Raw genomic sequence first — 15,330 nt, 5'->3', positions numbered from 1 at the left:
CCGTCTGTCTCCGGCTGATTTCAGGACCCGCTCTGTTTCCGTGTTCTGCAGTCCTTCTAGGAGCCGAGGACGCTTTGCCTTTTCTTCATCTTGGGATCTGTTGGGTTTCACTGCTCTGGACGCAGGGTTTCTTCGCGGTGGGAAGAAACTCGAGGCTCACACGCGGTGATCTGGAACACGGATTCGATGTTGGGGGCCCCCCCCATGCTCCTGAACCCTCCTTAGTCCCCCTGGTCCGTTTGGGGCGCTGTCAGGACAGAAGAGAGGAGCAGGAGTTCAGATCTGGATTTCAGCCCTCTTGCCCGTCTCTGGTGCTCGTCCACCCACTGTCTGATCCACGTTTTTACTTCCCAGTCTCAATAATTTTGTCATTAGTTTTTAAAATTTCTTGATACTTTTTCAAACCTGCTTAGAAAATGTTCACAGTTTGTCTCTTCAAATTGTTCAGTCATCTCTTCTATTTCTTTAAAAATGCAAATGTGTTACTTTGCTCTCTGGGTCTGTTTTTCCCACAGTTGGACGTCTTTCCGGGTCTGATTTTGTGGGTCTTATTCCTTCCGCCTCTCCCTCATGGTGCCTTATTCCAGTACGTGTTTCATTCATTCATTCATTCATTCATTCATTCATTCATTCCTTCCTTTCTTTATCATCATAACTGTTTTGTTTACTCTTTCCTCTGAGAGCTGCTACGTCTTGTGAGTGTCTCGGCGGGCATCTCGGTGACCTGAGTTAAAGCCCATCCCTCCCGAGAAGATTCGGTTCTGCTCCTGCCAGGTGGCCGGGCACCGGCAGCCGGAACTGCTTTCAACCAAATTCTTGTCTAGAGGTTTCTTTCAAGACGCGCATGTGGCCCGAATTAGGGCCGCCAGCTCTGGTGAGGGCCATCTGGTGACTGTTAATCCCCAGCAACTCAGGAAGGCTCCCCCCTCCATCCACGGCCGTTTCCAGACTGACAGTTTCCAGGCAGTTCCTGAGGGCAGGACGGACTCATTTCCAGTTTACATTTTAAATGAGGATGTAGATCTTGGAGGCTCTGTCTATGCAGGAGGAGCGTCCTGCTGACCTTCCCATCACGAGAAGTCGGGACTCTGCTCCCGATCTCCCGCAAAGCTCTAGAAGGTGAAGGTCAAGTTCAGCCGGTTCGTAAAACCATCGCAGGGCTCCTCACCGGCCAGGAAACTTGTGGTGCGGCCTCTGTTTACCTCTGAGGGTCCTCTCTGCTTTGCCGTTTCATTGACTTTTGCTGTTCCCCTTCCCATCTGACACCTTCACTGGTTTCTCGCAGGAGGGTCGGAGGGGCGGGTTGCCGTCACACACCTCCCTCCCGCCGCATCGTGGGTTTCCACCACCGGCAGCGAGCTGACGTATTACTACGCACACCGTGCGTCTCATCCGATTATTCCCCGTAGTGAAGTTCCAGTCTCTGCAGAGGACGGGACCCTGAGGATGTGAGCTGGGAAGCTGCCGCTTGGAGACTCGGGAGACCAGGGTTCCGGCTGCTCATCCGTCCAGATACTTTGCTTATATTCTTCCGTTTAGTTCTTTTGAAAATCCCACGAGACCCAATATGATACCGCTGCACTGGGGGGCATTTCTATTAATCAAGTAGAAATAGAAACCCTGTTTGGGGAGAAAAATATTCAGGTTTTTTTTTCTGGAAAAGTCTTTAAATGGAGGAAGAGGCGTCACTTGTTACCTGGACAGCATGAGGCTCTAACGTGAGACAAGTGTGGAGCTGAGGTTGGAGGAAGAGGGACGAAGGCTGGTCCGGCCGTCCGTCAAACAGCGGCCGACAGGGGGCGCCCGAGGGCTCCGTCGGTTGAGCTTCCGGCTTCGGGTCAGGTCACAATCTGATGGTTCGTGGGTTCGAGCCCCGCATCGTGCTCTGTGCTGACAGCTCAGAGCCTGGAGCTGCTTCAGATTCTGTGTCTCCTCCTCTCTCTCTGCCCCTCCCCTGCTCGCGCTGTCTCTTTCCATCTCTCAAAAAATAAATAAGAAACAAACAAAAAACAATGGCCACCGTGCCTTTCTCTCCTCGTAAGCCCTCCTCGGGTCTGCTGAGCAGAGAGGGCCCCGGATCCGCTCAGGAGGCCACTGTTTTGCATGGAGACGACACTACAAACCTATTCTTGAAGAAGGAATCGGAGCGAGGAGGGGCAGCCTCAGGACGGGACAGGACGCAGCGGGTCCTCTGCAGGGAGTGTGGCTCCCTGGGGCCGGAGGCCTGGGTCAGTGGGGCGGGGCGCCAGGGAGCTCGGACTTGACCTTGACTCTCTCAGAGATTCAACCCGCCTCCTGGGTAGCAGTTGCATGTTTACAAAATCACACCAGCCGGAGAAGGGTCCAGGGCAGGGGTATTGTGAATGAATAAGTAAAGATTCCTTTGAAAATGGTTTTGTTAAGATACAACTCACACTTCATACAATTTGCCCTTTTAAAGTGTACTTTTGGGGCGTCAGGTGGCTCAGTCCGTCAAGCATCTTGGTTTCCGCTCAGGTCATGATCTCACAGTCTCATGAGTTCGAGCCCCAGGTTGGGCTCTGTGCTGACAGTGTGGAGCCTGCCTGGGATTCTCTCTCTCTCCTTCTCTCTCTGCCCCTTCCCCTGCTCACGCTGTCTCTCTCAAAATAAATACGCTTAAAAACCTTAAGTGTACTTTAAAAAATTTGTTTAACGGTTACTTATTTTTGAGAGAGAGAGAGACAGAGTACGAGGAGGGGAGGGGCAGAGAGGGACACAGAATCCGAAGCAGCTCCAGGCTCTGTGCAGACCGCTCAGAGCCCGACGCGGGGCTCGGACTCATGAACCGTGAGATCATGACCTGAGCCGAAGCCGGACGCTCAACCGACGGAGCCCCCCAGGCGCCCCGTAAGTGCACTTTCAAGTGGCTTTTAGCGTATTTGCCGACTTGTGCGTCCATCGCCGCTCTCTGATTTTAGAGCATTTGCATCGCCCCCCACCCACCACCCACGCGCCCCCTGCTCCGTCCCTCCCCGCCATCCACCAACCTACCCCCACCCCTAGATTGGAATATTCTGGACTTTTAACAGAAACGGAATCATGTGCTGCGCGGTCCTCCGTGGCGGCTTTCCCCCACTTTTTAAGGGTCATCCGTCCGAGCACGTGTCTCTCAGCCCTGGTCCGGCTCCCGGTTGCCTCTCAGGTCTTTGCAAGGGTCCGAGCAGCCTGTCTTGGTTTTCACGGTCTGCCCCCACCCTCCCAGTCAGGTCCCAACGGGGGAGCTCAGTCAGCACCTAGACTCCGTTTGATTGGGAGCCAGACCCTCGGGCAGCGGCTTTGAGAGTAGCCTTGTGGGATGGCAGGTGTGAGCGCCCTGGCGGCCAGCGCCAGGCCGTGTAGACGTGACCCTGGAAAACAGACAGGGAAGTTGTGCTCCGCACGAGCTGTGGCAGGGCGAGGTGGCCTCCCCCGCCCTCGTGCCCCGGAAGGCCCTCCGCAGCCTCGAGCTGCCCCCCAACCTGAAGCCCGGGCCTAGCAAGCAGGAGTCTTCCTCGGAAAGGCCGGGGCTGGTGGTGTCTCTGGCCGCGGTGAGGTGGCCTGGGGGTGGTCACATGCAAGGACCGTCCCTCAACTGTCACGTTCCGGGGGGACCAGGAACACAGCCCCCCGCCCCCAGAGCCAGGTAATCTTAAGGGGTCCCTGGGTCACCAGATGTAAAACCCGCACATCAGGTGTGGGCAGAAGCCTCCCTCTGGGAGACAGCGGATGGGGGATGCAGAGGTGACGCTGTGGCCGGAGCGGGGCAGGGGGACACTGAGGTGGCACTTGCCGGAAAGGAAAAAAGGAAAAGAAAATAAAAGAAGAAGGAAAAGAAACGAGAAAGAAGAGACAGAAGAAGGAAAGACAGTGGCCAGCGGCTTCAGTGCGGTGGGGTTGGGGGGGGGTGGGAAGAGGGCGTCCACCAGTCTGTCCCTGAGTGGACCCCACAGACCCCCACAGACCCCTGGCCCTCGGACCAGTGCTTTAAAATAGAAAACACAAGTGTCTTCCGCATGAAGCCCGGGCCCCGAGGCCGTGAGCCGGTGGCAGCCCCAGGCTCTTCCCAGTCAGGCATCCAGGGCCCGACCTTCAGAAGCCTCACAAGCTGGGGTGCCTGATGCGGGGGGACGAGCCCGTCGCCCCTCGGGGGAGAGCTCCACGTTTCGGGCGCCTCCTGAGTGTGGGCCGCCCCGCCCCCCCCAACGGGGCTTTCTGCTCCGACGGCTCAGACTTTCCCGTCACTCTCTGCCCCCTGCGTTTGCCTGATGCAAACGGGTCTCTCTCCCAGTTTTTAGGTTTTTGTTTCTGTTTCCCTGCAGTACGTCGTTTTGCAGGTGGCAGCGGATTTCACGTGGCTGTTGGGGAAGTGAGTTCGGGGTCCTCTGAGCCGCCGCCTTGAACCGGCGCCGCCTCCCTGCGGGTCGGTGTGCGTTTCCCTGATGGTTCATGATGTGGAGTCTCGTTCCAGGTGCCTGTTGTGTGACTGCTCAGGGAAGCTATCGTACGAGTTGCAAATATTTTCTCCATTTCTCTGGGTTGTCTTTTCACTTCCTTGATGGTGTTGTTGGAGGCGCAAATTTTGTAATTCTGAGAAGCCCATTTTCTACGTTTTTCTTTTGTCACTTTTGCTTTTGGTGTCACATCTAAGAAGTGTCCCCCTGACCCAGAGTCATGAGGATCTGTGTTTTCTTCTAAGAGGTTTCTCAGCTGCGGCGCACACACAGGTCTGTGATCCATTCGGAGTTCATTTTCGTGAGTGTTGTAAGGGGTCCAGCTTCATTCTTCTCCGTGTGGACGCCCAGCTGTCCCAGAGCCATTTGTAAAAAACTGTCTTTTTAAAATTTTTTTAAAGTTTTTTTTGAGACAGAGAGACAGAGACAGATAAAGAGACAGAGAGTGAGACAGAGAGACAGAGACAGACAGAGAGTTGGAGGGGTAGAGAGAGGGGGGAGAGAGGGTCCTAAGCGGGCTCTGTGCTGTCAGTGGAGCCCATCACGGGGCTCGATCCCATGAACTCCTGGAATGATGACCAGAGCTGACATCGAGTCAGACGCTTACGTGACTGCGTCACCCAGATGCCCGTGTGTTAAAACTATTCTTTAAAAATACCCTTTGTAGAGCCCTGAACCTTTGTCGTAGTGCAGTGTAGGAGGGGGGCTCCGAACCGGGGCGTAACCAGCAGGCACGGCGTGTTGGGGTGTCCGGGAAGGTGGAAATGCAGGTGACGGAGGACGTGGTTCCTGCCCCTCCTCCCGCACCCCAAGGGGCGCGGCCGGGCCTCCCCGAGACCCCCGGAGCCGCTCTGCCAGCCCCCGGCTCCTGCTCGTGACCCGCAGACCCAAGCCCCTCCGCGGAAGCGAGCCCCAGATCGGGAGGACGGTTGGAGTGTATTTTGCGGCTCCCGGAGGCTGGAACCGGGATGGTGCCCCAGTTCAAAGAGAAGATGAGAAGGCTCCCGCTGGAGGGGAGGGCGGCCGGCCAAGCCTGGCTTCTGCCCGCCATCAGGGACCCACAGACAGGACGAGGGACCCTCACTGAGCAACGGCCCTGCCAGCCCCTGGGGACGAGTTTAGTCTCCAGAGTCATCTTGCTAATAGGACACGGTGCCCCAGAACTCTGCGGATTCATGCTGGGTTTACTCTCCAGGGGTCATGGAGTATTTCCACATTTGAGGGTTGGCCGCTTAACCCTTGAGTGACACGGCTGACCTTCGTGCGGGGAAAGATCCCTCGAAGAGCTTCCTGCCCGTCTACCTCGTTCCCCGCTGGGCACCAGGGGGCTGATCAGCACAGCCAACGGCGGGCACGCCACCACGGAGCTGCCGCCGTCTCCGGTGGGAACGAGGGGAAATGTGCCCGGAGACGTCGCCGCTAGCCGCCGGCGCAGGGACGCGCCCTCCGCCTCAAGCCGAGCCCCACCTTGGGAGCGGGGACAAAAGAGCCCTGTTCGGGCTGGAGGGCGCGGTCCTGGGCCACCGCTCGCGGGCGCCCACGGAGGCTCCTTTGACGAGCAGCCACTCCGCCCAGCACGCCTTCCCCGAGAGCGACCGGGGGCCCCTGGGAGCCCAGGAAAGATACGTTGTTCTTTCGAGCATCTTCTAACACGTGATCACTTCCGAGAGGACAGTGGCCTTTAGGTCTTTAAACACAACCATGCGTGGCGTTCCGAAGTATGCAGCCGAGAGGGATCATGGACGCTGTGTGGTTGGCCCCCTTGGCTTCCAAACGGGAAAACGGAGTCCCAACAGTTAGGCGACAGGCCCCGAGGCCCCAGCTCTGCCCGCGCTCCCGCAGTGCGTTTCTGTTGAAGGAACCACCCAGCTCGCAGGGGTGCGGATGAAAGGGAACGAGCAAAACCTGGAAAGGACCCAGAGCGCAGATGCGTGCGGGTCCCTGTTGGGGCCCGGGAGAGAGGAGGGAACTTTTTAGGAGCCGTGTCTGGTTTTGTTTGTTTTTGTTTCTCAGTTGTTTGTTTACACATCTGATAGAAAATAGTCTCTTCGATGTCCCCTTCTGTTCGTGGTAGCACACGTCCATCCTTCCCTGCAGGAGGCGTCGGGGGCCGGCCGCCCCACAGCCAGGTCAGGGTGAGGCCGGTCAGGTGCCCGCCGCTGTCTGGGAGCCGGGCAGCGGCCTGGGTGGACGGCCATTGTCAGAGCCTCCAGCGCCGTGGCAGAGCAGGGGGACCAGCCGCTGCCACCTACGTCTGAGAGGGTCTGGTCAGAGGAGGCAGAGTTCTGAAGGCCTTGGCCCTCCCGCCTTGTGCACGGGGACGGGGTGTCCATGACCTAGCTGGGCACAGTGAGGTCACTGTCGCTGCTCCCGCCGTCATAAGAAGCAGCTGGACCCCTGACCTGCAGACAGCAGAGGGGGCACGGGGGTCACCTACCTGGTTTGGGATAAGGTCTCTCACCGCCAACCTGGAAACCCCCAAAGAAAGCCTCCCTCTTCTGAACGTGACATTAACCATTTCCAGGGAATCTGGACCGAAAAAGAAAAATCTCCCCTTCCTACGATTCTCCGGCCAACAACGCCGTCCGTTGGCTTTCCTGGTGGTTTGGACACGGAGCTTCGTAAAGGGGATGGAAAGGGAAAAGAAATTAACAGGAAACACACAGTCTCAGGCTGACGGATGGGACACTTGGAATAAATGTCAGATGGCGTTGTGTTTCTGGTCTGGTTGTGAAAGTCACACGTGCTTGTTGTAGGAAACATGGAAAGCGCAGGAAGCTGCGAAGTAAGAAAGTAAGACCTGGTAATGCCCTCCCCGCCCCCCACAGGCCCGCTCTGCCGGCTCACGAGAGCAGCACCCTGTCTACTGACCAGAGCTCCTCAGTACTTGGACTAGTGCTTGGTAAACACTTGTCGAATGAATGAGTGTTGCTATTTTGGTGTATTAATTTCCAGTCCTTTCCCTTTGCCTCTTTTACATGATTTTAGTGAGACTCTATTCATAACATCTTCTTTTGACCTACCATAATACAAGTGTATGTGTTACTACAAAAACTTGCTATAAACATTACTTTTTCTTCTTTAATTCCCCCAATTTTTATTTACATTCTTGTTACTTAATATATGGGGGCTATATCGGCGTCAGGAGCAGAATCAGTGATTCATCACCTGCACGCCACACCCAGTGCTCTTCCCAACAGGTGCCTCCTCAGTGCCCCTCCCCCGTTCAGCCCGCCCTGCACCCACCTTCCCCCCAGCGGCCCTCAGCTTGTTCTCTGTCATTAAGAGTCTCTCAGGGTTTGCCTCCCTCTTTTTTTCCCTTCCCCCTTGTTCATCTGTTCTGTTACCTAAATTCCACACATGAGTGAAGTCATATGGTATTTGCTGTTCTCTAATTTATTTTGCTCAGCATGGTACCCTCTAGCTCCATCCATGTTGTTGCAGATGGCAAGATTTCATTCTTTTTGATCACTGAGTAATATTCCATTGGTTGTATACACACACACACACATAATAACACATCTTTTTTTAAATTTTTTAATGTTTTATTTATTTTTGATACAGAGAGACAGAGCATGGGAGGGGGAGGGGCAGAGAGAGAAGGAGACACAGAACTAGAAGCAGGCTCCAGGCTCTGAGCTAGCGGTCAGCACAGAGCCTGACGCAGGGCTCGAACCCACGACCGTGAGATCTGACCTGAGCCGAAGCCGGAGGCTCAACCGACTGAGCCCCCCAGGCGCCCCAATAACACATCTTCTTTATCCATTCACCAGTCAACGGACCCGTGGGCTGTTTCCATAGTTTGGCTATTGCTGATAACGCTGCTATAAACATTGGGGTGCACGTACCCCTTTGAATCAGTACTTTTCTATTTTTTGGGTAAATCCCTAGAAGTGCAGTTGCTGGGTCGTGGGGTCGTTCTATTTTTAATTTTTCGAGGAACCTCCACAGAGTGTCCCAGAGCGGCCGCCCCAGTGTGTGCTCCCGGCAGCCGTGCGGAAGTGGTCGTCTCTCTCCGCATCCTCGCCAGCACCCATTGTCGCCTGAGTTGTTGATTTCAGCCGCTCTGACAGGTGTGAGGTGGTGTCTCGCCATGGCTTTGATTTGTATTTCCCCGATGACGAGGACGTCGAACATCTTTTTGTGTGTCTGTTGGCATCTGCATGTCTTCTCTGGAAAAACGTCTGTTCATGTCTCCGGCCCATTTCTTAACTGGATTAATTGTTTTTTGGCTGTTGAGTTTGATAAGCTCCTTATAGATTTTGGATACTAATGCTTTATCAAGTATGTTATTTGCAAATATCTTCTTCCATTCAGGAAGTTGCCTTTTAGTTTTGTTGATTGTTTCCTTGGTTGTGCAGAAGGCTTTAATCTTGATGAGGTCATCACCACTCATGTTTGCTCTGGCTTCCCTTGCCCCTGAGCACGTGTCTAGGAGAAGTGGGTGCAGCTGAGGTCAAAGAGGTGGTCGCCTGTTTCCTCTCCTCGGGTCGTCATTGTTTCCTGTGCCACATTTAGGTCTGTCATCCATTTTGAGTTCATTTTTATGTAAGAAAGTGGTCCAGGTTCATTCTTCTGTAGGTCGCTGTCCAGTTTTCCCAGCACCACTTTTTGAAAAAACTCATTTTTCCACTGGATACTCTTTCCTGCTTTGTCAAAGATTAATTGACCCCATAGCTGTGGATCCAGTGCTGGGTTTTCTGTTCTCTTTCATTGGTCTGAGCGTCTGCTTTCGGGCCAAGGCCATACTGTCTTGATGACGGCAGCTTTGTAACACAGCTTGAAGTCTGGAATTGTGATGCCTTCAGCTTGGTTTTCTTTTTCAGGATTGCTGTGGCTGTTCGGGGTTTTTTGTGGTTCCATACAAATTTTGTTTGTTCCAGCTCTGTGAAGAATGCTATTGGTTTTTAATAAGGATTGCGTTGAGTGTGTAGATTGCTTTGGGCAAGATAAGCATTTTAACAATATTTACTCTTCCAATCTATATGAACATTATTTTAAAGATGATTACGAATCATGCTTGTACACACCTCATTTATTATTTACCTCCATTTTATTAGGAATTTGGGGGGGGGGAAATCCACATTTCAAAGGTACTTTGCAAATAAGGCTCACTTTGGACAAGTCGACACACTGGCTGTTTTTCTAGGCTTCTCCACGTTCAGCGAGCTGGAAAGAGCTACTGAACTCACATTTTATTATTTGCTTCCATGGTCTCACTGGAGAGCGTGGAGAAGTGGGAGTAATGTTGGAAGGGAGTCTTTATATTAGAATTTGGACAAAGCCTCGGGACTCTTGTAATTAAGGAATATTCATTCGAACATTGTATCGCATGAAGTAATTAATTCAAAGAACAAATCATTCCTCTAAGTCCTAGGAATATAGAGTCTCAGAATTTCAAATGCTCAGCAACACCTTCCAGAGAGGTGGTGCTCTGTCTCCTTCGGAAAATTCTCAGGGGAGCCTCGCAGCGGAAGACAGTCTTGTTCGGGTTAAAATAGCGCCACCTGCTGCTGAAAGAGGGTGAACGCTGAGGAGATGAGGCCTTAAACACGGTGGGTCAGCAAGTCGCAGGGGACGGGGACGTGGTGACTTGGTCAGAACCGATGCGACTTTAAACATAGAAAAGGCCGGGAGAGGGCCTGGCTCCAGAGTACAGCTTATTAATTGCCTCACGCCTCGGAAATGTCCACCAAAATTCAAAGAACATATATATATATACGAACAGGGAGAGAGCATGTCGGAACAGGGCGCCGTGGGAAGGGGCCGACCGTGTTCTGGAGCCCGTGAGAACCTTCCGCATGACCTAGCGTAGCTGCACTGAGGGAAGGGCCAAGTAGCCCGCCGCTGGCCACATGCGAGGAGACCGCCTGGAGAGGGTGTGAGGCGGACCCAGAACCCGCCAGCTCCTGGCGCGGGGCCTGGAGGGCAGGCTGGGCTGCAGGGTGCACAGCGAGAGGAGCAGCGACGTCCTCCCCTCTGGGAGACGCTGCAGGTGCTGAAGGTCCGTCACACGCTGGACACACGACGTCGGCTAGACGCCGACAAGACCGGCGTCCAAGAAAGGCAGGCGCATCAGTTAGAGGAGGGGCAGGTGCCTCGCCGCAGGTCTGTACCCTGGAACACGAAATCCCAGGGGCCGTTTGAACCAACTATGGTTTCCAGATAGAGTAACGAATACCCAAGGGTTCTACACTCAGCAAATCATTTACGTGTGATGACCACAGGATCACATTCTCAGACATACAGATACTCAGAGAGCTTTCCATCTGCATAACTCCCTTGAGAGAAAACACACGCACAGGCACACGCAATGAGTAACGAAACCAACATAGTTCAGGAATTAAGTCAAGATCACGGCGGGTAATAGAGTTATATAAAAACAGCTCTAGGAAGTAAACCAATCAATACCACGATCCTCATTATCGACCTCTGTCCTTCTGTCCCTCTGGCCCAGATGTATATGTTTTCTGTTTCATTATTCCCCCTGATGGAGAACTGAGTCCACGCATACCATTTAACACGTTGCTTCTAAACTCAGCACAGAGGGAGTCTCCAAATTATTAGCATAAGAAAGGAGCACAGAAAATGGGACCAAAATGACAAGATAGAAGAATCAGAAAGATGTAACCAAATTTAACTTGAGAATGGCGATTTTTAAAGCCCTCAGTCAAATCCTCAGAGATGGAGACCGGCAATATAATAAAATTAGAACACTCTCAAGAATGCATGGATGGTTCAATGTTTAAAAACCTATTCCTGTAACGTTCATTCGACAGGAGCTGACCTGAACGCTCCTCTGAAACACCCCCCGTGGGCTTCCTGTTGGGGGCTCTCTTGAGTCCTTTCCTCCACTGCATTTTTCATTCTCTGTAACGACCTGTTACTCTCGTTTGCTTATTTCCTGTTGTTCTTCCTTCGAGAACAGCCCTGCTCCGGGATCGATGTCCCGTCTGGCCGGTTCGCACCTCTTTCCGCAACACTTACCAAAGAATCAGACACGTAATGGCCGACAGGGCTATTTCACGTCTGTGGCCTTCCTTCAGTGTCTCTGCGGTCTACCTAGTCATTCCACTTTCATGAAATGAGTGATTATACCTATGGATGAATGGGTGGCAGTGATTCTGTATTTCTGCCTTCATAGACCCTCTAATCTACCGGGGGAGACGGACAGTCCCGCGAGTCCGTCCATGGTCAGTGTCGAAACCTCTGTGTTCTGTGCCCCTTTTTCTGTTCTGACGAACTTGCTGAGTAAAAGGTGGGAACTGTTTTGCAGGAAGCTTCCACAACTTCTCGAGAAAAGTCTGGAAAAGTAGAACTGCCGAGTAGTAACTTCCTGCTTCCCAAGGCCTGTCACCAAAGGACGCGCAGCAACTCAACCAGTAAGTGCGTCATGGAAGTGTCCTCGGGAACGGAGCCTCGCTGGCGCTGAGGACCAGGCACGGGCGTGACGGGGAGATCTGGAGAAGGCCAGGTCTCTGCTGGTCCCGTCGGTTAGACACGGCGGTGGGCTGCTTGCTCTCTGAGACCACCTGTCACTGTGCGTGGGCGTCCCGGCCAGCGGGGGTGGGGGGCCTCTGTGGTCCCGGCAGCTCCGTCTCTAGCTGGACCCCGGCGCCATGTTGGGAGGGCCCAGCCTAGGGCCTGAAAGACCTGCTCTGTCTTCTGACGTGCTCCTCGATTGTAGGAAGGCCCCTTGCTCCCCCGGGACCCCCCTCAGGTCATCTGCACCAGGATGGGGGCGGGGGCTGAAGGCCATTGGGATTCCTGGTTGCTACAAATCGAACAGCCATAATCCAAAGTCAGGACATTTGAAGAATGCAAAAAAGCACGAAGAAATTAAAACCACACCAAACGCGGACATTGGAAATAGTCTAGGTTAACATTTTCATTATTTCCCTTCTAGGCCTGCATATGCCCGTAGCCTACGCGTGCCCGTGCTCCCGCACATCATGACTTCCCTTTGTGTCCTCGGAAATTCTCTCCTATGCCCCATGCTCAGTGGGGGTCTCGTGTTTCATTGTGCGGGTGCACCTGATCTGGTTAACGAACTCCCTACTGGTAGCGAAGCTATTCGCAATTTTCCACTAAACATTGTTGAGCTTGCACGTGAAGTTATGTTTGTGTGCGTGATGATTTTCTGAGGGAAATACCCAGGGCGGTGTGGACGCCTGCAGGGCTGGGAGCTCACACTTGCTCCCAGAACTCATTGTCTATGTGACCTTGGGCAAGTCCCTTAAACCCTCTCCCCTATAATTCTGGTGTAGGATGCGCCTCTAGAACATTACTTCCCAAGCTCGTTTCCTATTTCTGGGTGGCTAGTGACTTTAAAAAAAAAAAATGATACATTTTTGCATATTTCCCCCTTTAGAGTGATTTATTAGAAATGGAGTTTCGAAAGGAAAATGCAGCTTAGATTTTCATCTGTGCCGCCCAATTTAAGTAGCGGATACTCCAACAATGTGTGTGAGCACCTGCTGCTTCACTCAGAGCCCATACGCATTAAAATTCAAAGATATATATTTGCTGCAGATTTTCCTCCTTCCTCTGCTTTTTTTCTGACCCACTTTGCACCCAGGAGCGGCTACACAATTTGTGGGGATCAGTGTAAGATGAAAGTGTGGGACCCCTGTTCAAATATGGTTAAGAATCTCAAAGTGGACACGTCAGAACCCAAGCCCAGGCCCCGCTACGTCTGGGGTTCTGCGTGGCTGACTTCATGGGCTGCGCGCCCACAAGGCCAGCCCTGCCGGCTCCCGGGCCGCTGGCGAGGTTGGGGGGGAGCCCAGGCCCCGAGGAGCGCCCCTGGGGGACTGGAGGCGGAGAGACTCTCTGGAGTACTTCTCCCTGCGCCCGCTGCCTCAGTGGCTCCTGACCGACCGGAGCCCAGGCGGAAGGAATCCCCCCGCACAGCCGACTCTAAGCGCCTTCGTTTGTTCGTTTGCTTTTTGGGAGTCCACCTGTTTTATTTATTTATTTTTTATTGGTGTGATCAGTTGTATCGTCAGTTTATGAGAGGCGTCTGAGGGGCGCCTGGGTGGCTCAGCCGGTTAAGCGTCCGGCTTCGGCTCAGGTCATGATCTCACAGTCCGTGGGTTCAAGCCCTGCGTCGGGCTCTGTGCTGACGGCTCGGAGCCTGGAGCTGCTTCAGACTCAGTGTCTCCCTCTCTCTCTGCCCCTCCTCAAGCCGTGCTCTGTCCCTCTCTCCCTCTTAAAAAAATAAGTTAGCATTAAAAATTTTTTAAAGAAGCCTCTGAGTTACAGTAATGGTTTGCTGTCCTTTCTGTTGGATATACTTTCTTCACTTTGTTGTTTTATCTTCTAAGTTTTTTTTTTAACATACAGAGAAGAACACCTTTATATAATCACATCTATAGATTTTTTTCCCTTTCTAATCATGTTAAAGTTTCTTCCACATCCAGAGAACTATTAAATATTGGGCCGTTTTTCCTTCTCATTTTAAAATGATTTGCCTTTTTTAAAAAAGCCCACCATCCCCATCATTAATGTTTGTTGTTTGATGGGAAGCAAGAATCTAGGTGAAAGCCGTTTGCTCTTTTCTCTTTCTTTTGAGAGACAGCACATGCGCCAGAGGGGGAGGGGCAGAGAGAGGGAGGGAGAGAGGGAATCCCAAGTGGGGCTTGATCCCACGACCCTGGGATCACGACCTGACCCGAAATCAGGAGTCGGACACTTGGCCCGCAGAGCCACCCGGGCGCCGCGAGATAAGCGCCATTTCGTGGCCGCTTGGTTCTCGCACTGCTTATGGGTAATCAGTTTCCGCCCCGCTTTCGTTTCCCTGTCTGTCTGTTTTGTGTCGTGATGCCCAGTAAGAGCCACCGGGCGATCGTCCTAGGGAGCTGCTCAGCGACCAGTGTTAGTTTCACAGATGATATTTGCTTTTACTTCCTGTTTCTGCACTTTGTTATTTGGTCCCTTGTCACTTGCTTGTGTCCTGCCTCTTGCTCTGTGTGTGTTCGAGTTTTGCAGAGATTTGGAAGATTTTATTCAATTTTCAGCTCCACTCTGGCCTCCTCTACGCGAAATCAATTAGCTAATCGGTTGGGGGTCATTCATTAATGAATACTCAACACTGCGTTTTCCAAGTCGCCCTCCCCCCACCTTGAGAAACGCAGTTACTCACCCCTAGACTCCCTCCCCGAGGATTTTTCAGTCTGTAACTCAGCTTAACTGTAAGTTGCCAACTTGTACTGTTATTATACAATCACCACGATATGTAGTTTCCCTTTTTCAAAAGTGGTTTTGGCCTCGCATCGGATTTCATAACCACAGTTTCAACGAGCTCAGTGGGTTGCTATGTGTTTGACTGCAGTCAGCTCCCCCTGCGCGCCCCCCGCCCCGTCCCAGCCCCCCCACTTGAGATGATGACCTTCACCTGTGACCTTGTGGTGACGCAAGAGCCCACCCACCAGTCAGGTCCAGACCAGCGATGCTCCGGGGAACCCGCTTTGTCCCGCCCCTGGGGCCTGTGTCCACGCTGACGGTCCTGGAACGGAGAAGGGCCTTGGGGCTGCCCTGCCGGTGGGGGCCGGGGCAGGGGTGGGGCTGGAGAGGCTGGGCTGCTCCCACCGAGGCTTCGGGTGGCCGGAGGGTGTTCTCAGCTGACCCCTGCGCCTGGAGAGCACAAACCGTTTCTCCCTCTCGTCCTCCCCCCGCGCAGGTGTGAGTCCCTACTGCACAGGGGACGCGGACTTGCGGACGACCAGGAACGCTTGTGCGGACAGGCAGCCCTACGCCCTGTGCGGCAGCCGCAAGTCCCTCTCTCAGCAGCTGGACTGCCCTGCAGCGAAGTGTGCAGTAAGGACACGGAAGGGCGCCGGGGCGGGCGCGCCGGGGCGGGGGCCGGGGTGGGGGGGCT

General features: G+C 53.4%; 1 protein-coding gene across 1 annotated transcript in view; it reads left to right on the top strand.

Annotated features, from left to right (window-relative positions):
* Window positions 1-15,330, top strand: part of IL16 (interleukin 16) — an 80,762-nt gene that overhangs the window by 32,435 nt on the left and 32,997 nt on the right. Inside the window, exons 4-5 of the mRNA XM_029952313.1 lie at window positions 11,728-11,833; window positions 15,133-15,269. Coding sequence (XP_029808173.1) covers window positions 11,728-11,833; window positions 15,133-15,269 — 243 coding nt within the window. The remainder of the gene's footprint in view (window positions 1-11,727; window positions 11,834-15,132; window positions 15,270-15,330) is intronic.

The sequence above is a fragment of the Suricata suricatta genome, chromosome 9 (assembly GCF_006229205.1).
Source record: "Suricata suricatta isolate VVHF042 chromosome 9, meerkat_22Aug2017_6uvM2_HiC, whole genome shotgun sequence".
Taxonomy (NCBI): domain Eukaryota; kingdom Metazoa; phylum Chordata; class Mammalia; order Carnivora; family Herpestidae; genus Suricata; species Suricata suricatta.
This window is presented reverse-complemented; position numbering and strand designations above follow the sequence as displayed.